The sequence below is a fragment of the Drosophila mojavensis genome, unplaced genomic scaffold (assembly GCF_018153725.1).
Source record: "Drosophila mojavensis isolate 15081-1352.22 unplaced genomic scaffold, ASM1815372v1 contig_36, whole genome shotgun sequence".
Classification (NCBI taxonomy): domain Eukaryota; kingdom Metazoa; phylum Arthropoda; class Insecta; order Diptera; family Drosophilidae; genus Drosophila; species Drosophila mojavensis.
In genome coordinates, this window is record NW_025318858.1 from 17,999,419 (window position 1) to 18,026,725 (window position 27,307).

The 27,307-nt window shown below is 38.7% G+C and overlaps 3 protein-coding genes across 7 annotated transcripts in view; all 3 read right to left on the reverse strand.

The window, feature by feature from the left end:
• LOC6577177 overlaps window positions 1-5,372 on the reverse strand; it is a 37,418-nt gene extending 32,046 nt beyond the window's left edge. Inside the window, exon 1 of the mRNA XM_032729069.2 lies at window positions 5,021-5,372. The gene's annotated coding sequence lies outside the window, so the exon portion shown is untranslated. The remainder of the gene's footprint in view (window positions 1-5,020) is intronic.
• A 3,616-nt stretch (window positions 5,373-8,988) lies between these two features.
• LOC6577178 (potassium voltage-gated channel protein Shaw) lies at window positions 8,989-21,926 on the reverse strand. 5 transcript variants are annotated; one of them, XM_002003111.4, is made up of 10 exons: window positions 21,605-21,926; window positions 17,159-17,188; window positions 16,931-17,087; window positions 16,538-16,748; window positions 16,360-16,477; window positions 16,105-16,299; window positions 15,824-16,042; window positions 14,721-15,330; window positions 14,509-14,637; window positions 8,989-11,400 (listed from the first exon to the last, which is right to left on the reverse strand). In XM_002003111.4, the coding sequence occupies exons 4-10, from the start codon at window positions 16,744-16,746 to the stop codon at window positions 11,048-11,050; spliced, it is 1,833 nt and encodes a 610-aa protein (XP_002003147.2). In that variant the 5' UTR covers window positions 16,747-16,748; window positions 16,931-17,087; window positions 17,159-17,188; window positions 21,605-21,926; the 3' UTR covers window positions 8,989-11,047. The 5 variants fall into 5 exon arrangements, with proteins under 5 accessions (XP_002003147.2, XP_015021019.3, XP_043864880.1 ...); XM_015165533.3 differs by lacking the exons at window positions 16,931-17,087; window positions 17,159-17,188; window positions 21,605-21,926 and having other exon boundaries at window positions 8,989-11,382; window positions 16,538-16,924; XM_044008945.1 differs by lacking the exons at window positions 16,931-17,087; window positions 17,159-17,188; window positions 21,605-21,926 and having other exon boundaries at window positions 16,538-16,924.
• Window positions 21,927-23,054: 1,128 nt separating this feature from the next.
• Window positions 23,055-27,170, reverse strand: LOC6577179 (glycerophosphocholine phosphodiesterase GPCPD1). Its single transcript, XM_002003112.4, has 4 exons — window positions 25,551-27,170; window positions 23,843-24,550; window positions 23,631-23,777; window positions 23,055-23,569 (listed from the first exon to the last, which is right to left on the reverse strand). The coding sequence occupies exons 1-4, from the start codon at window positions 26,688-26,690 to the stop codon at window positions 23,450-23,452; spliced, it is 2,115 nt and encodes a 704-aa protein (XP_002003148.1). The 5' UTR covers window positions 26,691-27,170; the 3' UTR covers window positions 23,055-23,449.
• Between the last annotated feature and the right edge of the window lie 137 nt (window positions 27,171-27,307).

The window sequence follows — 27,307 nt, forward strand, 5'->3', positions numbered from 1 at the left end:
CGACGAATTCAAACAAAATCAGAAAAACAAAATCAAAATCCAAATCAAGCTGAGCTACGCAAATGTCGCACCTCTCTTGAAAAGCGCCCATTCTCAGCCCAAGATAAACTTACAAAAAAAAGTGAGTGTGAAAAAGAAATCAACAAACAAAACGTTAATCAAAAGTGAGTGAATGAATATTTTTAATTTGCTCACCTGTCAGTGGCTCGACATAAATGTAAATTTCGTAAATGAAGTGCGGCAATGCGATGAGAGTTGACAGCTTGCACACACTCAAACAAAAAGGCCATCAATAACAAAGTGCAATTGCAAAAGCCAATTGCAACAGCATTAAATAATAAAAATATTTATTCATAAGGACTTTGGCCATTTATGCTCGACTAATAGATACCAGGTACTTAAGGATGAACAAAGTAAATATTTGCTATATTGATGAATACCTTTGGAGAGCTACATTTAGTTAGTTTAACAGAGTTGAAGCCATTTATGGGTAACTATGACTCATCAAATGACTGTAAGGCTTTTGGTTCTACTATCAGCAGAGCCCGACATTGATAACTGGCCTAAATTCTAAAATGGAGTCTAGTTTACCAATAGAGCAGGACTCTTGGTAAGCTGGAGAATGTGTTCATTTCAGCTTAAACCAATAGAAATGCCCTAGGTTACATCTATATGAACATAAAATAAATAAGTTTTTGTTAACTTTTCTCCAATTGGACTGAATAGAGCAAGCATACATATTTAACGTTTTTACCTATTATAAAACAATATTCAGAATATAAATATAAAAAAATAAATAAATAAATAAATAAATAGAAAGAACAATTTTAAACTTATCAATATACTGTCAAAAAGAAAATCAATCGCTCTATCGTGTTAAAAAAAAATCATTTTTCTTTAAATATTCCTAGAGCAGTTTATGGACGCTTATCTCTACTGATCTGATCTGTAATATATAATATTCATTTCATTCCATTGGCAACGTGCCCTATATATATTTTTTTGTCGCACACGTTTCAATCGCGACTCGTGCTCTAAAAAATGCAACAGTCGAGCATAAAAAACGCACAAAGGTTGTAAAAATTACACAGCTCAACAGAGCGCATTGAATTGCATTCAGCAGTTGGTGTAGTTAAGGACACAGACACAGTCGTATCTTTCGGATTGCTGTTGCAGCAGTTAGAGATGCGATTGGCAATAAGAGCTTACGAGCAAGCTGTCATTAATCGTTGAATGACGCGTCCCGTGCTCGACGCTCTAACTCTATTTCTGCTGACCCTTCCTCTCCCTCCTCTCAACTGTTGACTCAGATCTGAGAGCTCGGGAGGTTTGTTCTCTGTTGCCTTTTCAACTTAGTAGCAGTGGCCTTAACCACTTGCCCCACAACCCGCAGATTGATTGAGTGGCACAAATTAAATGGATTCCATTGAGTTAGCAAAACTTTAATCACATTTAAATTAAGGGTAAACACACATCGATATCAGGAAACTGTCTAAATCAGATTTAGATTTGCAGCTTTGCCAATTTATTATATTTGGTTATAGAATGTGGTTAAATCATTGCCAGCTTCATGGCCATTATAAAATAATTTGAATCATGTTGTTTACAATATATTAAAATATATAAATATATATAGTACCGATATGTATACATTCACATTTAAAGATTGATTTCGTAAGACAAATATGAAGCACTTTATGAAATAAAGATACAAAACATATATATTATATACCCAAGGTTAGGAATTCATAGGAATGCATCGATGATGATTTGATATGATTTGATTGATTAATTTATTCACTCAGTAATTAACTGCTAGCTTGATAGAAAGCTCTAAGCATTCTCAATTATCCCCCTAAACTTCCTCTCTCTTCAATTTGGGGCTAGACAAGCCAAAATGTCACAAGGTCAAGAGGTCAAATAAAAGAGCGGCATTTTCTGTACAGATCTTGAAATCAGATTTCTTTAAACGTCAACTCTATTACCGTGATTTCAGAGACTCACTTCACTTAAGTTGGTTACGCTGATAAATTAAGACGGACTGCTTGAGTGGAAAATGCTGCGCTTTCTGTCTTCATATTTTTTTTCATGCGAATTGCGCAAACAGAAGTCAAGGAGCTTCAACTGCAACTTCAGCATTGGAGCCATTTGGCCGCTGGCCCCATATTCTCCGCTAAAAGATTGCCAACAGCTTCCACTTGAAATAAGAGCGAAAATAGTGCGGAAGTCCGCTTTGGATTGCCGTTTCACGTCTCGCACCTCGACGGCTTCCCAGTTTCTCTGCGAGGCATACTATCTGTCTTGTTAGGTTCTTGAGGATGGCAGCTGTCGGACTTTATGCTAAATACATTTGCTCCAGGGAATGTGGAAATTAAAAATAGCTGCGTGTCAATCGCAGTTCTTTTGGCAGCAAGAAATAAGGCCCTAGCTACTATTAATCTCATTAATTCTGCTCATCTCTGGTGTCGTTAGTTGAGCGGAAAGCCAACTCAATTACGTCTGACTGCAATAAAAGGCAACATTAAGTACGACTAGATAATTAAAACATTTCTCACTACGCAAGATGCGGCGGAATTCCTGCAATTTGGCAGACGAAGTGACAGACGATTAGATTGCCAAAACATCACGCGTTTACATTACGTATACGCACTGGAGATTTATATTCCAGATAGCGTGTGAATTCTATGTCGAACGAATACAATAGAAATTTAGATTACTAGATTAAATATGAGCTGTAGCAAATGAGTTTTGGAATGAATATACATAGTTTGATCGGGGAAATTATTTGAGTTATTGTTGTGTTCTCCGTTAATAAAAATATTCTCAATATTATTTATTTTTTTCTATTTCCTATTTTCCTTTAAATTTATACTTAATGGTTTAAAAAATGTAGTATGCTAATTAAATTTATTTAGAGTTTTAGTTATCAATATAAAAAAAAACTAAAAATTTAAATTTAAAAATTATAAATAAATAAATTATATTACTAATTTAAAAATATTTAATTTAAAATTAATTTTTATATTATTAGTATATCTATATAATATATAGATATATATATATATATATATATTATCTTTCATTACGAAAAGTGCATAAAGGAAAGCACTGTACACACAGAAGCTGTCCAAGATGTCAAAGTAGATACTATATATAGTATATATAATACTAATTATATGCAAAGACAAATATTCTTGCTGTGAAGTGAGGAGACTGAGGCCTCCAGGGTTTCATCTTTAGGATTAAATATGACGCTGCAATGCCACACAGGAGTGAAAGAGTAAGGTTTCTTTACTCGGTAAGCAGCAGAGGCAATCCGAGACACCAGTTTAAATTAAGACCTGCCTGCCTGGTAAGGGTGCATAAGGCAGAGAGACAGAGACTTTGCAGACTGCAAATTAATATGTGTTAAATAAATTAAATATAAAATTAGACTTCTTAAACATATTTAGCACAGAATCAACATCTTTTATATTTCTGAGTGATAAATATTATGTAAAATATTTTTATTTATATAGTACTTGATATTAGCGCAACTAAAATGAACTCAATATCTAAATTAACAATATATATGTATGTATGCTACTATTAATATTCGTTTCAAAGTGTCTTCAAAACATTGAGTTTATTCCAAATTCGTTTCGTCCAACAGTCGCACTCCCACCTTTATGACCCCAACTGTATATGTAAATATTGATAGGTTATGAAGCTATACTCATTAATCATGTTAGCACAATAAAAATTAAGAAAAAAAAAAAAGTAAATAAATATTAGCCAAGAGAAAAAAACGAATTATTTTGAAATCCATGTCTAACCGCATTTTGGCCGCGGCAAAATAATTAACAGTTTAATTCCTAATGTCATTTGAATTATGCATAATTTATTGATGACGAATTTTAAATAATTTCCCATGTTGCTTATTAAAATCGAAATTCACAATCGACTCTAGCATTTTCAAATGTATTTTTAGAATTTTAACTAAATACCTCAAATGGAAAGAAAATCAATTGATGTGAAATTGCTTTAAAAATAATAAAAATTGAAGCCCCGAATCAGCTGCAAATAAATTTGAATAAAAATGCAAAATAATTGCTATACAAAAATTGAAATAAAAGCGGAAAATTATAAAAGCTGAAACTATTCGCAGCATATTTGATATAAAGTTTATTGCAATGTGATAAGCTCTCAATGCGACGACGCGTAATGTAAACATTTCCGATAATTGTAATTTGTTTATTTATTAATTTTATTTTATTACTTTGATAGTTGCAATTACTGTTGCAGCTGCAACTACTGCCAGCCACATGCCACATGCCACATGCTATATGCTACACGCCACATGCTGCCAGCCGCAATATTTGTCGTGAAATGTTATTAATTTATGACTGGACTTCCAGAGGCGCAAAAATGTGCTAATAATAAAGAGTCAAAAGTAAAGCAACAACAACAACAACGACAACTGCGAAAAAATAACACAGTGAAATAAAAGCTTCGACGCACACTTAATCTAGTTGAGACTTGACAACCCCACCAAGCGCGTCCCTCCTCTAGTCCCCGCCCCACCACCGCCATCACCACCACAGTCCTGCTGTGGCGCTTATGTTTAATGCATGCCACAGTCAGTGTGGCAGTTGTAAACGTAACCAGGCAACAACTGCGGACAGCAACTATGACTGGTCTTAATCGCAATCGCAGAGCCAGTCAAGCAAACGCTCAGACCTGAGACTCAGGCGCTGACTGCGACTCCGACTCTGGCTGAGACGGAGACGGAGACAGAGACGGAGATTGAGAGACCTGGTGCGACCCAGGCGATGGCCACAAGTGTAACTGCAGGGGGGAAAAACTCGTGAAAACCCAGAGGGGGCATTCAATTCGCGTTGACTGTCGGGGCGGGCACTTGCTGCGTAGGGCATTCAGGGAGTGGGCCGCAAACAGACAATCACACACACACACACACACACTCATATACCCATAAGCTGTCGTCCTCGCACTTGGCTTTAATATTCAAATGGCAACCAACCTCAAGCAATTGTGGAAAACGCAACGCGACGCAGCAAATATCAAGCAAAAAAAATAATAAAAATGAAAAAGAAAACAAAAAAAATCCCGAAAAAAGTAAAGGAAAACTTGTAGATGCGACCGCGAAGAGCAACAGACGACGGCGACAGCGACAGCGACGGCGGCGGCGACGTAGCGGCGGACTGAAGACGACGACACCGCTGACAGCTGGAGCACGACGTAGCCCAAAAAGATACGACACCACGCGACACACACACACACGCACGCACACTCTCACACGCGAAGATGGCAATTGGTTGTCCCGAGTCCCCAGAGCGACGTGGAGACTAACACGCCGCACAGCCGAAATTACACTGAAAGCGTTTGTGAATGTGAACTCCAGCAGCCGCTGCTGCTGCTGCTGCTGAAGCTGGCGCTGGCGTTGTCGCTGTCAGCGTCGCTGCTGCTGAGCCGAGCCGGGACCGGCAGGCCGGCAGACAAACCGAGCAAATACAACGGGATCTATGGCAACCGAAGTACACGAGCGCCTCCGCTGCCTGGCTGCCGACTGCGCTGGCTTGCCTGGGCTAGGTGCAGGGAGGTGGGCAGTCGTCGCGTCGTTCATGCAAAATAGCCAAATAGCCAGCGCAGCGTCAGAGAAATGTGTTTTCGGCTGAGCGACAGACAGAGTGCAAGAGCAAAAGAGAGGGAGAGAGGGAGAGAGAGCTAGCAAGTGAGAGAGCGCCAGCGAACGCATGGGAGAGCTTCATTGACAAATGCCATAGTGACGCGTAGAGAGTGCGAGAGCTTTTTCCAGGCAACTCTCACCGCGCATAGACCAAAAAATAACTGAAAACTGAAAAACTGGAAAACTGTTAATGTAAATGCCTTTCAACTCTCACGTAATGTCGGCAAGTCTTTAGCTTGTTTTCATGCACTAGCATAGGGTATTGCAAAAGATGTAGTAATTATGTGGCAGCTGAAACTATTAACAGAAATTATAGATGAGAGATGAATATATGATATGATAATATAGATGAATATATTTATATTAAAATATTTAAGGATTATAGAAAATTCAACTCAATAGAAGTTTAAAGCATTGACAAAAATTACTATAAATTATAAATTATAATTAATTATAAATTATTTATATTTCTCTTTGATTATATTAATATATTTATGAATTTAATGAAAATAATGGACTTTTTTTTAACTATTCGAAAATAGTTATAAGATAAATAATAAGTGTATTTTACTAAATCGAATTAAATACTAAAAATTATATAATAATGAAATATTTTATTTAAATGCATCTTAAAATTAATTTAGTAAACCTACTATAGAATACAAATTATTGCATAACATTTAAAATATTTATAATAATATTAAATTTATACCATTTATGAAACAATAAAATATTTATCGCTTAATTCTTCTCCCACAACATGAATAGCATTTTATTTAGTAAGCGTATGCCAAAGTTGTCGTTCTTCAATTAGTTGATTTCTTTTCGTTTTGCTTTACCTGCTCCCACAACATTCCAGCAAGCAAAGAGAGCGCACAGCATAGCAACAACAACAACAACAACTCTGATGTTTATGACGCTGGAAGATTTGCGAACCAGTGTGAAGTACTCGTAGAAACATTAATAGATGCACATACACACACACTCACTCTCACACACACATACACACACCCACACAGACGCAGACTCAGTCACTGTGAGTTGGCTTATGAATTTTGACTTGTAATTGAAATTTTAAGCATTATTAGTTCTCGTTGGCTCAAAGCACGAAGCTTCCAATGGTCAACCTTTGCGGCCTACGCTCGGCGCGCATCTGACTGGTCGCCAACTGTTGATTGGTATGTCAACGGCCGCTGGGACACGACCCCCGCCCACACAGCTCAGTCGCAGCCTGCTCAATCCTTCCTCCTGTTGGCAGATGCCTTTATATATTTTGGGTTGGATTTAGTTAAGTCCTTTCGCTTTCATGGGCCATGTGGCCGCCTAATGAAGCGCTTTGCTGGTCAATAGCCTCCGGAGCCGAGAGCCACAAAATATTTTGCACCTGGCCGTCGCTATCACGGCTAAGACCAAAGGTTAAGTCCGTTGGGGCAATCGCATGTTGTTGCTTTCATCTGAAAGCCCCCAACTATATATATTTATATACATGATGCGCGCTGCCTAACGGTACGAGTAATGTAATTGCTTTCACAATTGAGCAATGAAATCGAGACACTTAAACTCCCTCCACACTCTCCTCGTTGTTGTTGTTGTTGTTGAGGTTGTACACGCTCCAAAGTAACCCAAAAAATAAAAAGAAACTACAAACACCCAGGGCCTTGGGTAGCCAAACATGATTTGCTATTTTGCATAGGTTTTGATGACTCGACGAAAACGCTGCAGATATTAGCAAATAGCAAAGAGCAGCATGGAAAATAAACTTTCTAGAAATAGGCAAACAAATAGGCAGTAAAACGGAATCCCACTAAAGTCCTGGCTCCTCTGCAAATCCCCAAACTAGCCAACGCATTTTCTCATGATTTACTTAAAAGTATTTGCAGCGAGGTTTTATGTAGCCATGGCAAATGCCTTTATATTAAAAATAAACAAGAAAAGTATTTTAATCAATAATTTGTGCGGACCAAAAAAGCACAAATAAATTTTTAATTTCATTGAATTTTAATTCGCTAACAAAATCAATAAAAATATATTTAAGTAATATTTCTCTTCGTTATTAGAATTAAAATACAAATGTAGTTTATTATTTATTTATTTTTAATTACGGCCCCTAATGCAGTGATAATCAAGGTTTAATTTAAATAAAAAATAAAAAGAATACATGTTAGGCAAAAATATTATCTAAATATTATCATTAGATCTTCAACTCGCTTACCGGTATTTGAGGTGATGTAGACAATATTTAAGACGAAACTGAGTCAGCCCTGAAATCGTTTGAAGGGCTTGAAATATTAGCCACACCATCACTGGCTCTAACAAATGGTTTCCTTTCTCTTTTTGTCAAATTTTGGTAATGAACTGAGTTCAATATAAATTATCTTTAATTGAGCAACCATTGAAACTTATACGTTTCACCTAACGCTTCTCAGTACTACGAGGTCTGTTCCAAAAATATTGTATTTAAATTATTTTTAATATGTTCCTTTCAAAGTAATCCGTCAGATAATATTTCTGCCAAAACTTTTTCAAATTCAATTTTTTATGATTTTGCTCAGCTGTTTCTTTAACGCCGGCTTTAGTCGTCCTCAGTGATGGCGTAGCATCCACATTTTATGGGCCACTTCAGTTTCGCGAACAAGTAAACGTCACAGGGGACCTCGTTTGGGGAACAACGATTTCTGCGGCATCTTAAGTGTGTTTTGGTCAGAATTTAAACCTATATTTTATTCTCTTTCCGACAGCTGCCAGCTAAATGACCGAACTTGGCATAAATGAGGGACTTGAGTACAGAGATAAGATCATAAAAAATCAAATACCGCATATACGTTAGCCAAGGCAGTAATAATTGTCATTATATTATTGTCATAAATAGTTAACTAAATAAATATACAAGTATTTCTTGTAGAAGTAAATTAGAAAAATGTAATTATTTGTTTATAGTATATCTATACTCAGATAACAAATTCTATTGATGCAAATAAGAACTCCAACATTTCCCAAACCAGTTCAAAATTCGTTGGCCTCATTTCATTTGGTGTTCAATAGATTTTGTTTATTGCATTTCAGTTTTGAGTTTCGTATATTAATTATATAATTAAATTTATGCTTCTTCATGAATTATTGAGAGAAGCATTTTCGTTTTGTATTCGCATTTGCATTATAGTTCAAATAGTATACAATTCACTTAACTATACAATTAAAAATCAGTTTTGAAATTCCTTGAGAGGAGAACCAAATGCGTAACAATATTATATTAAATAAGAACTAAACAATGTTAATAATATGTATGTATATGTATATGTATGTGTATATATGTATTCGTATTTATATTAATTTTAAGTTGCCTATGAATGCTTTATCCATTGTAAAAACTTAACAAATGTTTTGCAAACTTTATCCGTTTTTCTTTTTGAAATGTTTTTTGTTTTCCTTCATTTATTTTATTTGGTATTTATTGCAAAGCGTTAGCGTCTTCTTCTCCTCCATCATCATCATAATTTGTTTAGCTTAGAAATTATTATTAGTATTATGTATAGATACAATAGCTACGTTTGTATGTTAGTATGTATAATGCTTGCTGAGAGATATTCAAAATGTACAAGAGGCTTTTTATTTACCTAATGATATTCAATAGAAACACATCTTTAGCTATCTTTATATATATATATATATATATATGTGTGTGTTTGTGTGTGTGGGTGTTTGTTTACTCTGCTCTGAGCTCTGACCCCCCGCCACCTATGGCGTCCCTATTTTGAAGAAATTTGTAAGTGTTTGAGTAGGCGAAACAAGTTAAAAGCAGCATTTGCTTAAAACAGAACTTTGCGGAAGAAAAACATTTGAATATTTGAAAATTTAAGTCGTTTTACGCCAAAACTTCCACAGCTCGTGATTTTCCATGTCAATTTTCCGGGCACGCCACCGCCAGGTTAAATAAAGAACAAAAAAATGTAATTAAAGTTGAAGCGCGTATTCCATGATGATGAACGCACAGCCAGCCGGAAATTTTCATTTGTTTTTCTAAAGTTATCTAAAGTTGCGCACAATGTTTTCGTTTTTTATTTTTCTTTCTTGCCTAGACGTTAAAGCCTGGCGGCGACCGTTAGATGTGACCACTTATTAGCTGGAAAGTTGACGCTCGCCTTTAACAAGCGAATCGGACAAGCGCGCGAATGCTCCAATGAATTTTAAGCAGTTGCCATAATACACGAAAAGTTTTTCATTCCATAGAAATTTTATAGATCACGCATACGCCCCGAAACACATATAACAGAGGCTCGGCAGGAGTTTTCCAATTAGGCAATTATGAAGCTTCTAGGCGGGGCAATGCAAGTACAGCTCGAACTTTAGTTGAGTTACTCAAGTGGCTTTGCCTTCAGTGTAGTTTGCTGGGGAAATATGAAAAGCTTAATTAACTGTTTAATGAGCTTTTAAAATAGACTTTCACGCAGTTGGGCAAAGATATTTGAAGCTGTTGAAGTCTGAGGATACAAGTGAAACTTTGAGACCAGCCTAATGAGCATTAAGCAAATATTTGGAAAATTGGGGATACTGGAAAGGCTAAATTAATCATATTTGTATTGGGGGAGGATATATTCAAGGTCTATGGAAACGTATGATAAGCTTTATCGACTTCAGTTACTTTCTGCAGTATATCAAATACTTTTGAAAGCAAAATACATGCAAAGCTCTAAGAGCTGTTAATGACTTTCACAACATAAGAGCAGGATCAAAATTTTTGTAATTTTAGGCACACTAAAAGCTTTAAGAGCTGCGATATTGTTTTTTTTTCTTTAATGCAAAATATTGGAAAAAAAAAGTGTCACAACTGTTTGCTGAGATTGAGAAATTTTTAGATTTCATTAGTAAAGCGCATATAAAATTCATAAGTAACGGTATATTTTAAACAATCTGTTTTGAGACTGAAATTGAAGCCAGATCTATTTAAAAAATTGTTTGCATAAAAAATTTCTGTATTTCTATTGTTGATCCTAACCAATCGTTAAAATCTTTAGCTATGCAGTATATACAACTTTGGCTATTTCTAACATAAGACATATCTATATAGGTATATAAAAAGAAGTGGATCGATAAAACAATTTAAATATAATACTAAAAACCGTTATATTTAAAAACGTCGCTTTGGATTCGTGTCGTCTCCAAAATGCCAAGCAGTGCCGAATGCATTATTAATTGTAATAATACTTATATAGCTAGAGTAATATGTATGTCATGATATGGGAGTGTTGTTTGCGTGATAATAGATTGATAATTACTCATAGGTAGGCATATACGTATGCGAAGGTTACAATAGGTTATAGGCTAGGTATTGCTTGATGGGACTTGAGAGATGAGGGCGGCTGCTTAGAGGAACGCCTTCTTGCTGGCCTCCAGGGTGGTGGTGCTGGTGGTGGTGGTGGTGCCGGTAGCGGTGCTATCCTTGCCGATGCTGGCGGTGGTCGACACCGCTATGCTGGGCACCGCTGGCAGTGTTCCAGATGCTGCAGCAGCCGCTACTCCGGCCGCTGTGGCCGTTATGTTCGCAGCCAATGTCACTGGGACTGTGGACGCCATGGCGGGCGTGGCAGCCAATTGGGTTGGAAAACGTGGCTGAAACGTGGGCTTACCCATGGCCAGTGCCGGATTCAAGTCTAGCATGGTGCGTGGACTCATCGCAACGATGCTGGCGCCCAGGGGACCTGTGAAGAGTTGAGCAACTGTTTGGTTTAGGCGCAGTTAAACGTGAACAGAATGTAGAGTATGTAGAGTAGGGAGACAGCGATAGATAGATAGAAAGATAAACAGTAGAAAGAGAGAAAGAGAAAGAAAGAGAGAGAGAGAGGAGAGAGAGAGAGAAAAAGCAATTATATTAATATTTGTTATAAATATTGTTAAATAAATCCAATCTCAATTTACTTAAGTCGAATTCGAGGATAGACGCAACGCTATTCGGTGTTCTTTAATACAGGGTGCACTTGATATACTACACGTTACAGGGTGTTTGTGGTGGCTGGGATACAAAACGGCATACGATGCACACACTTAATGCACTCACAGCATACAACACACAACACAACACGCAACACGCACAGACAACTTAAATTAAATTAACAACTAATCTAGGGTTAATGGCGCGTCGGAGGTTGAGACCCCGCACGGGAAAACATGCAGCATGCAATCGAACTACTTGAGGGTTGCTTTCGCATGTGTTGGGCAAACTTATTTTGTTCGTATCATCGCTGGATGTTAAGAAGGTGTGAAGGTTCGGAATCGGTAATCGGTTTTGCGGATATCGGTTTTGCGGTTATTCAGTTCAAGGAAATTATCTACAAACTAGTTAGTTTTAGAAATGTTCTTGTAGGAGTTGCTGGCAGCGCCTAAGCTACATAGATAGGATGTTTGTTATAGGATTAGAATAGAGTACTAGGTACATAGAGATTTGTATGCTATTTAGAATATGGTAAACCAACACACCCGCCCAGCTTGATCCGTGTGGCATTTTTGTCTGAGCCTGAGAGAGAGCATGAGAGATGAGCGTTTTACGATACAGATAGCGATAACGATTACGATTGCGATTTCTTTTGATTTTCTTTTTCGATTTTCAATTATTTTTTTTATTTCTGCTCTTTTGATTTTGAGTTGAATTTGCTTTTTTTTTTTGTGCTTTCATTTGAACTGTGTTTTCTGTTTCGGTACTTTTGGAATACAAATTACAAAATATGAACTGGTTTCATTTTATATATATTTTTTAGTCGAAACTGAAGGCCATATCTGAAATACAAAAGTTCAAGATAATACAAATATGTTTGACTATAAAAAATATCAATACGTATATAGAACTAAGTATATATATTATATTGAACGCCTGTTCGACGTTTCGAACAACAGTGAAATATATATATGTATATATTTATATAAAAAATACACACACGCAGACACACATATAGATAGTAAGGCGAGAGAGATACGGATACTTGATGAATAGATATTTATATTTATATATATGTATGCATATAGAGTAGATACTTTTGAACGAAGGAACGAACGAACGAGCCAGAACTGATGAACAACACGTATATCAATATATCAATTAATATTCAATATTCAATATATAATATTCAGTATATTTAGAGAGAGATAGAGAGAGAGAGGTAAACACGTAGAAAATTACATATTGTAGGCTTATATAGAGCATATATATATACGACTATATAGCAAGTTGTAGAAGTTATAGGAGCAGAGTAGTAGCAGTAGCAGTAGGAACAGCAATAGTAGTAGAGTACCAGACGCCACCGCCTGTATCATATAGAGGAGGTCCTTGGTGTGAGGCCAACGTACCACGATTCGTATCTCAATCCAGCGGTTCCTTTTCGATTTCATGTGCATTGTTTCTTTTTTTTCTATATATTTTGTGATAATTTAAATATTCATTCTCAATGATGTGATCAACAGTAGCTTCATAGATATGGTCCATTGTTCAGTACACAATTGCTCTTTGCATTTGAAAATTTCATTCGAGTTTTCTCGGGGTGGTTCAGAGTTCATGTTGTTGTTGCTGTTGTTGTTGTTGTCGTGTTCGTGATTCTTTGCTTAAGGCTCAGAGCAGCCTGCTCTTTTTGCCATCACGTGGTTTGCCAATCATTGTAGTATATTCATCTAAGTATTTACATAAGATTTTTTTGTTTTGGTTTTGGTTTTTTGATTGGGATTATTATTAAAAAAAAAAAAATAAATAAAAGCATGAAAATAAAAATAAATTACATATCGAGAGCAAAATGTATTTTAAAATTGTGGTTGAAAAGGATTTTGATTGATTATCATAAAAGAAGAGAAATGAACCCTTTAAAGCCGAAAACTGAAAGGGCGAATACTTTAATATATTGTACACAAATATTTTTTTGAGAATTTCCAGATGGTTTTTTTTTTTTCAAGTTAAAGCGTTTCTTTGGAAAAAAGCTATAAATGAAGGCTGGTAGATGTATTTTTTGATGGAATAGGTGAATGTTGATTAGAGATCTGTTGAGCAATCGATAAGTATCGATATGTACATACATAAAATAAGAACATATATTGAATATCTCTTGGAATCTACTCAAAGATTGGAAAATTACTTATACATAATTGTAGGCCTAAGTCAATATAAGTCCTTTTGGAGAGTCTTTCGATATCTTTACAGATCTCCCATCAACAGCAGCTCTTGGAGCCCATGAGCAGCGTAAAAGGAAAGCCAAGCGTGTTCGAGATGATTTCAGTTGATGATATTTCGATGTTGTGATTCGAGTAATGCATTCATATTTTAATTACATAGAGTACATATATACACGTACAACTGCCATATATATTGTATTGTAGTTTGCAAGTAGCTCAAGGAGCGCACCTCAAAATAAAATCAAAACTTCATATATAACATATATATATATATATATAATAATAGATGGGTCAAGGGGAGCATTAGTCAAATTTGTAGATCATTTTGTTTGGCTTTGTGCGCAAGCTGTTTTTGCAGAATTTTGGAGGTATACGTTTCGAATAGATATTGCCTAGTACGCTTGAGGAGGACTGCACAACAACTGCTAGGTGAGCCTCAAAGCAAAACGTTTGAGTACTGAGTGCAGCTGTGCAAGCATTGAGCTTTCGTGAAGGTTAGAAGCTGTTTGCCAGTTTACTCAACACTGGCTTAAGGGACAGAGCGAGCGAGACAGAGACAGCGTACGTTAGGTGGTACCGGGGTGCTCCGGGTGCTGAAGCGCTCAGCTCGGTTGTTAAGCTGGTGTAGATTGGTGCTGCTGAATGGCATTCGTTGCGCGACGCAACCGAACACTCACCTGACTTGGGGCTGACCAGATCCTTGGTTTTATTGTTCATGCGACGGGGTCCAGTGCCCCCGGAGCCCATGGGGCCGGAGTGTGGGCCAGAGCCTGGAGTGCCACAGCCACTGACGCCGCCTGGGGCGCCTAAACGAGAGAGAGAGAGAACAATGCGAATGTGAGTGGAATATGCTTTCCTATATGTGAGAGACCATTCCATTGATACTTACGCTCACCTGGCAGTCGGGCCTGTCGCGGCTGTTCGACGGGAAGCACTCGTCTACGCTTCTTTGGCAGTTTGGCTCGCGCCTGCGTATGCGAATAGTACATGGCGAAGTTGCTAACAATGACGGGCACTGGCAGTGCAATGGTTAGCACACCGGCCAGAGCGCAGAGGGCGCCGACAAACATGCCAATGTAGGTCTTGGGCGCCATGTCGCCGTAGCCAACGGTAGTCATGGTGACCAGTGCCCACCACAGGCCCAGCGGTATGCTATTGAAGTCGTTGTGCGGATTGGGCTGTATGCGCTCGGCATAATAGACGAGACTGGCAAAGATCACAATGCCCAGCACCAGGAAGAATACCAGAAGTGTTAGCTCCTTGGCGGAGGCGCGGAACGTCTGTATCAGGATTTTCAGGCCGGACGAATGGCGGGTCAGCTTGAACAGACGCATGATGCGTATAATCGAGAAGAACTCGAGTATGTCAGCGTTCTCCAGATGCGATGCGAATCGCTGAAGCACTAGATCAATATAAAAACTAAGCGTCGCTATATAATCTATGATGTTAACAGATGACTTTAAGAATTCACACTTGTTCGGCGACGAGATGAAGCGAACCTGTAAGAAGGGGAGAATAGAATAAATCTGAATGAGTTTAACAGTTCAGTACCCAACTGATGTTACATATAGTGATCTGCCTAAACATTTATTCAAATTTGACTCTTCTGTTTCTTACCCGCGTTCAATCGCCAATTTATTCTACTCATATACTCATTGTATTATAGTTAATATTTCACATTCACTTACAACTTCTCTTACCAATCATTCCTCTACCTTTATACACAATATTTGGTTAGGGCTATAACACATTGAAAATGGGAACAAGAATCAGATCATATTCGCTCTCTAACAGCATCGATCAAACATCACATCGAGATTTAGTTATATAATTCTTCGTACATCTCGGGAATCAATACAGCCTAAAGCTTTCAATTTATTTCTATCAATTTCCTTAGCTCAGCAATAGCTTTAGCTTCTTCTAGCCTACCAAATTCAGCTACTAGTTTGTGTACTCTCAGTAATAGGTGCCAATTTCGCTGCATCAACTCACCAATATCTCGAACGTAAACCAGGCATTGCAAACGCATTCTATGTAGAAGAAGGCAATGTGCGCATTGGTCATTGACTTGTCCAGGAACCAGGCGGCGCTGCCATTCGCCGTCTTCACTGTGACATTGTGCACGATGGGCACACGCATATCCGGATGGGTTTTCAGACAGAAGGACAATATCGAAATGCATATGAAGAACACCGAGACGACGCCAATGGTCTGTAGAAGCAAGCAGGTGAGTTAAACTGATGAAGCTTTGGGTTTTGATTTCGGCTGCTTACCTTGGCGGCATTTGAACTGTATGGCTCGTCGAATAGCGACCAAATGCGCGGCTTCATTTCCTGCCACCAGGTGATGGTGCCTTTGTAATAATCCTCCTCGAAGCCAAATTTGCGTGCCAATTCCTCTTCGGACGGTTTTTCCGTATCCAGATCTAAGCGATCGAGTACGGCTAGGGTTTCTTGTGTGTCACGATGCTGTAGAGGACGAGTGGATAATAGATATTACATATTTCTTAATAATATTTGCTAACTCACCTGTGTATAGGTCATCCAGCAGCAGGGCTCCACCTGATTCGAGTCGAGACCCCAAAATTCCAATTCCTCCTCGAACAGCGGACCGCACACATCTGTAGGATAATGCAGCTTGCCAGTTCTAGAAGGGTGACACGTTTAATCAGCCATATATACGGTTATAGTTGGTAGTTAAATTCACCTGTAGTAGTTGAGCACTTGTGCGAATACACCTGGATGCCTGTCGAAGAAGTACTCGTTCAGTATGGGATCGTAGTTGGCCAGCGCCTCGGTCAGACGTGATAGACGCGTGGCTGGAATCTTCTTCAGTGTCGCCTTGTACGTTTCATGCCGAATGCCGCCCACATTGAGCACTACCCGATTCTCCGAATCCATGTTGATCAGATTCATGGCTGCATGCGCATAGTGATTCATATTTTTAGGTATATAGGTCATAGTCACAGTACGCTAGCTGAATGGGGTAATGCGATCCGACAGATCTGATGTGTATATGTATTTGTTGTCTTGTGTTATGCTTGGGTCTAGGTTCTACGTTGGGTGTTTGGTGCTGTGGATGTTTGTGTTGGCCGCAAACCTGAATAGTGCTCGTACTCCTTGCCCAGGATTGTGCTATGATTATGCGTTCTCTGGTGCAGGCGCCTCAATTTCTTCTCCTTCCGCTCGCCTGCCGCTCACGCTCCCCCTCTTGCTCTCTCCCTCTCGCTCAGTTGAATGTGCCCAGCGCGTTAGCACTTGAAATTTATCTAGATGTTAGCACCACGAACGCATTTTGGATGCTTTCGTGTGGCATTGAGGTACTCACTAGGTTGGATGCGGATTGGACAGCATTGCGCTGAAAATGAGTTTGCAAAAAAGTTAGAAAATTTTATAGATATCTAAATATATGTAAATAATATTTATTTATTTTTATGACAAAGAGGCTTTGGTTTAAGGAAGTTGGCATAAGGATAATGAGAAATATATTTAAGCTTACATTATTTTAATGCCTTTGACATGAATACTTATTATATCTTTGCATAAAAGCTAATGTCTGTGAATGCTCTATGAATACAATTCGAGATATTGCAATATGAATGTATTCAATTGCCGTTTGGAGCTTAGCATTGGATATATATATTTGCATATGAATAGCCCCCATCTTAATTTAATATACATTTTACTTTATCCCATATTAGACATATAAAGCCTACTCATGCAGCACCCAAATTCCTTGGCTGTGCCTCAGCTGGCAGCAGCTGAAAGTAATCTACGATAGGCTCCTTCGGCATAAATTAGGAGAAATTATGCGAGCGCAAATGTAATCAACAGCACTTAATGCCATTCAAATTTAAACAGCCGCAAACTATGCCGGAAGACATGAGCAAGGAATTTGCCACACGATAACCTTCGGTCACAAGGTGGTCAAGGAAGTCCACCGTATTCAGCAGACACTGCCTTCAACCACTTCCAGTTCCGTCTGCCATATCTTCAGATCAATGGTCTGTGTGAACAGCCGCAGACATCGACAGAGTTCAACATTCCAAAGACCTTCTCGCTTATGTATTTAGTACATTAACCTGACTGGTTCACAGACATTCTGCTTGCTTAACATTAAATGTTAAAAATATAATGAGCTGCTATTACGACGCTGCTAATATTGAGTGTTGTTATAGGGAATAATATAGATAGATAGACTTGATATAATATATATTTCATATATGAATTTAATATTGTAATAATTGGCAATGTTTTAAAAATTAATTATATATAATTTAATTAATATAAATAATTTATTAAATATTAAATTAAATATATCAACTTATCAATTTTGCATTCTCATTAAAAATAGGTTTGTCTAAAAATATACAAATTAAAAAACAAAATTCTTTAATTTTCAATTAAGAAATCAATTTGGAGTAAGAAACTGAGATTTCAGCTGCAGTTTAGTTTTTATATAAACATATATATATATTTGTGTATTCCATCATGTTTAGATCATCGCAAACAAACCTAAACTGAGTGCAGCTATAGCCTTGATCTTTGGCCATGATATACACAAAGTGTGTCTTTAATCAATATTTGTGTAAACAAATCATTAGCATATTCATATTTTATATCAGCACAAATGAAGCGAACACTTTCGCACATCCTCGCCGTTAGTTATTGGAAAAACAAATGGTTTATCGAGCGATTTGTTATGAAAAGGCGCATATCTCATCGCGACCTAGAACTACTATGCAATCATGAACTAGTGATTCAATTCATGCACTCTCAGAATCTATGCGAATTCAAAGAAAATAAATAACTGATTGATGCTTCCTATTTCCTGGCACGAACGGCTCTACAATATTACAAGTCCAGGTAATTTTTTTTTTCCAAGGTATATACACACACTCACACATATACGAGCAAAAGGAAAACAAAATTAAAAATGAATAAAAGAAATTCGGAAAAACACTCGCAATTATATTTGTTTCAATTGAAACGACCCATTAGCAGCTCGTGAAAAGCATCCCACCATTAAATGTTCTGGCTCTTCGAATGACTAAATTTAATCGAAGCTAGAGCCAAATATATAGTATTTATCTATATCTGGGAAAGAATATCATCGATAACGTCATTGTTTTTTGCGCCTTGAGGCCCAAAAAAAAAGAACAGAAAATCTCACTGATTCGTGATTTGCACAAAAGCCAAATATTTGTTCTTAAACAATATTTAGTTTTAACGCTGCATTGTTTACACGCACACACTTTCGCCCATTGTATTCACGAATACACTCAAACCAGAAAAAGAAAAACACCCACATGAACTAGCAGCAACAGTCGTTCCATCGAAATGTCTTTCTCTCTATCTACCGCTAGCTCTATCTCTTGGCCTGTCTGACGCGTCAGTCGATTCTCGATTGTCGACAGTCGATTTTCAATGTTCAATTGTTTACTGACGGCTCTGACAGACAGACGGACAGCCGGACAGACAAACAGGCGGACAGGCGAAAAGACGGGTGGACGGACGGCCGGGCGCAGTGAAAAACATGAGCTTTATAAACAAAACATACAATCGAAACACACGCCGTGGACACCACAACGCCAGCCCCCAAAGCCTCCAAAGGCACCCCAGCACCCCAAAGCAAGCGACGAGCAGTTGCCCAAGCTAAATATACATATATACAAATTTCATTTATGGTATGTAGTTAGTAGGGTGTTCCAGTTGCGGTTGTAGTGCTTGGCAATTAATGTTAAACGATTATGCTGGGCGCACTCGCACTCGCACACACACACACACTCACACTCACGCACACACACTTTCAGAACACAGAGTATGTGTGCTCGCAGTGCTATCCAAACTGTGCTATGTAGTATTCTTACTATTTACTATCAGGCTGCTGGCATATGGCAATACTCATTTATATTTATTGAGCAGCAAATTAGTTTGTTTAATAGCGAGCTTAGTGCATGTAAAACTAATTTATTAGGGGCACTCCTGATATATTACAAATTATAACTATATATTATTATTATCTATATAATATCATCTCTTTAAGTGGTGGCATTCCTACTATGCATCCGCATATGAATGTGTAATGCCTACGGTGCATGTCAAACTATTTGACATCTAACTCTACGAATTGCCTGCATCAATTATTAATATTTATCAGTTGACTTTGAGTCGATCCGCAGCACAATGCATGTCAAACTGTTGACAGCATTTATTATTGAAAAGGTCATATCTACAACGGACTTGTTGGTTCATTAAGAAAACTCTTAGGATTAGCGGCTAAGGTAAAAGTAAGTAATAGTATGAGAATAATACAGTCTGCCTTACTATCTACACTCTGTGAAGTGTATTATATGTAATGCATGTCAAACTGTTGATTACAATATATAAGGAATCATACACTACTCTAGTAATATCTCGATTGTCATTAAAAACTCTCATTAGGTGAACTCAATCTCTTATATTAAAATCTATATCAAACTAGGAGCGACAATGTTTGCTTAACTGTTGACAGCTCAACATTATTTATTATCTATTTCAACTTCGCTCGATTGACCTCTCTCTTCTACACTCACACACTCATTAAGCACAAATCCAATATACTAATCAACATCAATCATATGTACATTTGAGTGCCTCAAAATTGGAATGTCAAACTGTTGACTTTCTTTTTACACATGCATACATAGAATATAAATATTCTGCATGTATATATGTATGTATATAACAACAGCTGTCATTAAAAATCCTATTAATAAGGGCAAATCATTCCATTCAGGCAGTTAGTTATTCTCATATTGGGACAGCACGCATTTGCCCACATGCCGGAAGAAGAGCTGAGCTGGTGATTAGTGCTTGTCAAACTGACAGGCAGGTCTCAAAATTTAATATGATTTAATATTAATATCAGCATAAGAGCGCCATGGCAGAGCCCCATTAAAAATGCTATTAATGAAGGTAACGCTTAACGCTCTTGGCTCCGGCTATATTAGGGGCACTCATTTGCCAGAGGCCACAGCGAGAGAGACAGAGAGAGAGAGAGAGTAGTCGCTGCTCCCGCTACGCCATCATTTATTCACATTTAATGAGCATAGAAGAACTTCAAAAAGCTCGGCGCGTACACATATTTAAAATGAGTTTTCTGTTTTTGTGGCGCTTGTTTGCCTTTTTATACCTAGCCCACAACCCACACTAAACACTCGCACACACATACACAATGGTGCACGCACACACCAAACACACCCACAGCCATATCCTGTTGTTGGCAGCTCACGCACAGGGCGTTTGGGGCAGGCAGCAGGAATCGGGCAGAGTGGCGGGGTAGTAGGTCAGGAGTGTTGCAAGTTGTAGTAGTAAGTAGCGTGTAGCAAGTGCGGTGCTGCCTCTAAATGCTGCTGTTTTTCTTTCACTTCTCCTTTTTTTTCTACTCTCTTTTTTGTTGTGGTATGAAGTCGTTGCTGCCTTCAGTTAACTTGAAGTGTACACACACACACACATGCAGTGTTAAGCTGTTGGGTGTGTGTGTGTGTGGGAACAGGCGCACGCATCGATTTTTCCGTTTGGTGTAGCACGAAAATCTTCCTGATTGTTTTGTTGCCCGTTGACTTTAAAATGAACCGAATTTCTTGGGTTGTGCCCTCAGCCTGGCATAGATCAAACTTTACAAAATTTCCACTAGCTGTCCGTGTGTGTATATATACATAGGATACACGCACGTACACACACAAACACACTCACTCCATTACTCAAACCATTTTCATTGGCCGCTTCTCACCTATTTGCTGGACTTTTGGTTGTTGTGCGCGCTGCCAATAAACATAATCGCTGGAATAGTTTGTCCGCTGCCGCAGCTCTCGGTATCTTTGGGTGTGTGTATGAGTTTCTGTGACAAACCAAAAGGATTGCAACGAAGAAGAAGCAGAAACCCAACCAAAAACAAAAAGAGGGATAACAACTTAAAGCCTAGAACTACACTACACTTTTGTGCCGTTTAACGTGCCCCGTCTCGACGCTGCTGCTCGTTTTGCTCCGCGCTCGACGATTTCTTTCTAATTTTCTTCTTGTCGTTTTTAGGCTCAGCGCGTTCCGAACGATCCGATGCGATTCAACAAACTGAAACCCGAAATACAAATCTCATGGAATATTACGGACTAGCTTCGGCATGGTCTCCGTGCTCTTTGGCAGTGTTACGGTGCATGCGCGTTGCGCCTCATCTCCGTTTCTCTTTTGCGCTGACATTCCACGTGGCTTTCCCCATTTGGCGGCACATGCAACACTGCGTATACGTGTTTTTTTTTTGTGTGTTTTCAAATGCTTCAACATATTTTAATGTGATATTTCAAATTTGGCAAATTAATCGGTAATCTATATCCAATAATAATTTTGCAGATGATATAAATTTTAAATGAAATACCTGGCGTATACACAATTAAGGAACTATTAATCTTAAGCAACTATAGATCTAAATATATGCATAAATTACTCCAAAATTTCATGTAAACAAAATTAAATAACTGAAAGTAAACTGTTTTTTGTGCACACTTAATATACGTAAATTATCTACTAGGAAATAAATGTACATATGAAATATACGCTATAAATGTGTTTATAATTATCATATATCAAATTATATAAATACATTGGATGTTTAGTTGTATTCTGCTTTCTGCATTTTGTAATCGTATTTATGAAATGTAGCAAGAAATTATAGGAAGAGTTTTTCAGTAAGCAGTTAATTCTTATTAGATCTATGATATATTTGCTAACTTAATTGGAAAAGTCAAATTCTTCTATTAATAAATTGAAAATAAAAATGGATATTCCCAAAGCTAGACTTGATATTGATGTATTTCCACAATAGACTCCATCAATTTATAGTTTCCATAGCTCATCGCTCTCCGTTATTATTATAGTTTAAAGAGTCACCCAAAAGTATAGTCATATAATTCTCTTTTAAATTATTCATATTCATTCATTTTTCACTCTATCGAGTCTTTAGCATGGAAAATCACTTTCATTCATATGTTGATCTTTTCAGAGATTCAATGTGCAAAAAATAGCACTTCAATCTTGCATTTCTTATATACATTGCAGCTATTTTCAACCTGTTCAATTTAGCCATTAAAAGTGTTTAGATTCAGCAGGTGCTTTGCCTGAAGCAGACATAATAAAAGAGAACTGCAGTTCGATAAATACATACATCTACATAGAGAACGCATTATGAATACTGGTATTATTTATTTTATTTAAAATACATTTTTCACAGTTGCATCAAGTAAACAATTTTCGGGAACGTAAAAAATGAAGTATAGAGCGAACTGTCAAAATCTGCATAAGAATATTGCGCATACAAATTGATGCAAGGAGGCACAAAAGATAATTGGCGTGGGCAACTGAGAAAAACAATTAAAATTTACTACAAAATGCAAATGCAATTGGCTAGGTGAGAAAATGTTCACAAAGGTGTGTGTGTTTATGTGTGTTAGTATATGTTTGTGTATTATATATATGTTATTGGAGAGAGTCCACTGAGCACAGTCTGAAAAATTGAGTAAATAAACATATTTCCAACAGCTGTCTGTGTTTGTGGATTGTTTGTAAATCTAAAGCTATGCAACGCTCAGGCTTGCTGCTCCTCGCTGCCCGAGGCAGAGGTGTGCCAGACGTGGCCCATTTCGAGTGCCTGCAATTTCAGCATCTCCTTCTGGCTGTCCTTGGCCTGCAGCAGGAAAACGCTTTGCTGCAAGTGAATGGAAATTAGCTAATAGTATATAGATTTGAGAGACAATGCTGGTACTCACTTTAACCTCCTTGGTGGTCAGCACATCCATTTTGTCATAGATGATGGCATGCAGACCCAATTCCTTGAGCAGCTTGATTGTGTCTTTGGAATTGTTGTCATCGCCCCAGCAGAAGAGCACCAGGCCACGCTCCTTTGCCAGATTTACCTAGAACGCCCGTTTTGGTAAAAGTCCAACAAAGTCCAAAGCTGCTCGGTGGCAGTTCATTTTACCTGGCTGGGATCACGCAGTAGGTCCTCCGTATGTGCCACGATGCCTAACAGCTCCATGGCCACCGCATGCCACACGGCCGTCTCCATTGCATTGCCACGTGGGTCCATATACTTCTGGTACTTGGTCGTATGGCCCAGTGTGAGGAACATGACCGGATAACGATTCTGCTTGTAGCGCAGCATCGTGCATATGTCCGGATCAAAGCAGCTAAACACGATGCGTCTGCTGCCCGCCTTGCGCAGCACCACATCCAAAATGCAATCGATATAGAGATTACGATCCACGACATGCTCAAACTCCTCCTCCATGCGACCGTCCTGCAGGCGCTGCGACCATTTGATCTCTATATTAAAGCCGATGTGCTCATCCAGGGCTTCCAGCACATCGGCCAGCTGAGGAAACGGCTGATGCTCCAGCAGATCGTCATTGTGAAAGGAGCGCGTCTCACGGGACAGCCCCTCCGCCGTGTGATACACCTTCAGCTTCTTAAGCTGCTCCAGCGTCAGCTCACGCATGGGCAGTGACAGAAAGTCATGCTCCTGCATACTGCACTTGCTCTTCAACGACACATAGATCATGAAATCATGATAGACAACCGGCACGAGATCCTTGCTCAATTGCACATCGAACTCCACCATGTCTGCGCCATGCTCGGCGGCGTTCTTCAGCGAGGTGATTGTATTCTCTCTGATCACAGCGTCCATCGCCTGGAAAGATGATGAGTTGAGTAACTATAACTGTAAACGTTGCTGATGAAATTATACGCAATTAACACGTCCAATGCAATGTGATGGATAAATATTATTAATCAAATTTATGAAGCCGAATTGCGTTAACTTCTCTCTCGCTAGGTCAAAAATCTCAATAATATGCTAAAATTGCTGGACGCTTCAAAATGCATTGATAACTTATAAATATTTTATAAGTTTGCTCGCCTCGTTAGAAATTGAGGTGGTCAAACAATCTAAAATAACTTTAACAACACAACAATTCTACACATACTAAAGTACTCTTCTTCTTTCAAAGCTTTGCTTTGAGTCTCGTTAAGTGCAAATTCCGATCATGTATGTAATTCATAAAGAACACTGCCATCTCGAATTATCAGGAATCCAATGTTTATGTAAATTAAATTTTTGCTTTGTCAGTTTATTTGTGGAGTTAAGGGAATATTAAATATCATCTATGTAAACTTGAAGCTAAGCTATTTTTTTTTTTTTTCAACAAATGTTTATATCTTTATATTGATTTCTTGCTAAGAATCCAGTTCCAGACATATTTGTTTGTAAATATTAGATATATAATAATTGACAACCATAGAAAAACTCGAACTTTTGACAGTTCTGTAGTTGCTTGAAGGTTTTATGTGAGGCTTAAAGATTTAATTCACTAAAGACATATTTGAATACTTTAATTTTCATAATATATACAACTACTCCATTCCTTTCAAAAGAGTTCACTTGGAACCTGTTCAGCACTTCTCTCAAATTTTCAATTTTGTTATCGGCAAACTGGTTTTCTGAATAATGTAATCTGTTCAAAATAGCATAGGTTCATCATATTGTATCTAGTTATGTCTGCCTGACCTACTGTAAGAGCTCATTTTGAGATAATCTATGTTTTGAAGAAGTTCATAAAACTGAGATTAATTTGAAACATATTTGAAGTTAATATTTCAATTCCGCACACCTAAGAGTATGTTGGACCTACCTTAAAGCTGGTGCCGGAGCCACGATGTCCCACATCCAAGCCGGTCCACTTATTGTTCCAGTAGCGTGTATAGCTCACGCGCATGTCCATGTGGGCGCTGTGGGACGAGGGTTTGACTATCAAATAGCCTAGTTTCATCATGCCTAGTGGCCGGTGGGTCTTGGCACAGGTAATAGGTAGCTCCAGATTGCCTTCGGAGCGCTTGAAAAGATTTGGTAACACATAATGATAGCCCAGATGATGCGGCGGACCGTCCTCCCGCTCAACCTTCGATTTATAGCTATACAGATCCACCAGATAGGCCACATTGTCCAGATCGGCCACAGTCAGATGAAAGATGACCAAGTCCGTGGCGCTGCACGCGGTGCCGAATTGCTCCTGGGTGCGTATCTCGCAGCTGTCGGCGCTGAGGGTGACCACCTCACTGAAGGCGAAGGCTGTGCTATCCCCGCCATTCTCGCGCGTGTCGTGTGTGTCGTTCGATAGCGAGTCCTCGAGCGTGCTGACGGGCGCCATCTCGGCACAGCCTGTGGTGGGGATGCGCAGATTCATAGGCGTCACTTTGACGTGTACCAGACGCCGCTTCATGCGCTGTTTCCAGGTGAACGGCGCATAGAAAAACTTCAGCTGCACCAGCGACTCTTTGGTCAGCCAGCCGCGATCCACTTTCTCCTGCCCATTGACACAGCCGAATGTTTCCTGGCACTCAGGCGGCTGCTCATCCCATTCCTTAATACAACGTGGCTCCAGCTGCACCTCCCAGCGACGCACCAGTAGTTGCTCTGACGTAGCATCTACACCAAAGACCACATAGCGATACTGAGTGTCACAGTGACGTGGTATATACACCTGAGCTGTCCAGACATGACCATCCTCATCCTCATCTTGCGATTCCTCACGAGTCATCAACGCTGCTCCAGTATGCTTCCAATTGCCCAGTGCCTCGCAGCTGCCCACAATGCCGAGCTGCTCGCAGACGGAGAGCATCTCGTTCACCCTGACACGAAATGTCCACAGCCGATTGGTGCTAATGTCGCCGAAGATCCGCTGCGCAGTTGGCACTGTCTCAGCCACTGGGCATACAGAGGGTGCGGCCATGGCATCTTCCTCGCAATCGTACGAAGGCTTCCAGCGCTCCATTGCCTAATAATTGATTGTCTCTTTGAGGGTAAAAACAAAAAAACTTTCACCTCAGCAAATCTTGAAATTCTTGAATTTTGTTTATTCACCGAGGCTAGGACAGTGCAAAGTTCTTTAATGTCTGCAGTTGTTGTTGCTGAGGGTGTTGTTGTTGTTGCTGTTGGCGACTTTAAAGTTCCAAGCACATTTCGACATTTGAGATATGCTCAAACAAAGAAGACGAAGCCCCCCGGTCCGATTGGCCACTATCGAGCTACAAATTGTTTTTGTGTGTTTTACTGCTGCAATCAACGAGCAGCTGTTTTTCTTATATATTATGAACGCATGTCTGTCGGCCTCTGAGATATTGTCTGCTACGTATGTATGCTCCACTTTTTTATAATTATTGTATCTGTGTATGTATCGAGTTTATCACGAATTAACGTTGTTAGCACTCAAACTGAGACTGAAAGTTTGCAATGCATAAAATTGGAGCTGGTCGCAAGTAGTATTCGTTATGAAGGTTGCCATTGAGACATTCATTGTGTTGACATCCAGCAGAGTAAGTGACGTCATCCGCTAACAACGTCAAAGGATATTATCGTAACGTCTCAGATATTGTAAACTTTAAGTCGTTG

Coding starts and splice junctions, on each gene's coding strand:
- LOC6577178 (XM_044008945.1), bottom strand. CDS start 16,791: ATGACCTATATACCTAAAAATATGAATCACTATGCGCATGCAGCCATG. Junction 15,331..15,823: donor GGTTTACGTTCGAGATATTG/GTGAGTTGATGC, acceptor CCCTTCTTACAG/GTTCGCTTCATCTCGTCGCC. Junction 14,638..14,720: donor GGCCCGACTGCCAGGTGAGC/GTAAGTATCAAT, acceptor TCTCTCGTTTAG/GCGCCCCAGGCGGCGTCAGT.
- LOC6577179 (XM_002003112.4), bottom strand. CDS start 26,690: ATGGAGCGCTGGAAGCCTTCGTACGATTGCGAGGAAGATGCCATGGCC. Junction 23,778..23,842: donor TACTGCGTGATCCCAGCCAG/GTAAAATGAACT, acceptor CGGGCGTTCTAG/GTAAATCTGGCAAAGGAGCG. Junction 23,570..23,630: donor TGACCACCAAGGAGGTTAAA/GTGAGTACCAGC, acceptor ATTCACTTGCAG/CAAAGCGTTTTCCTGCTGCA.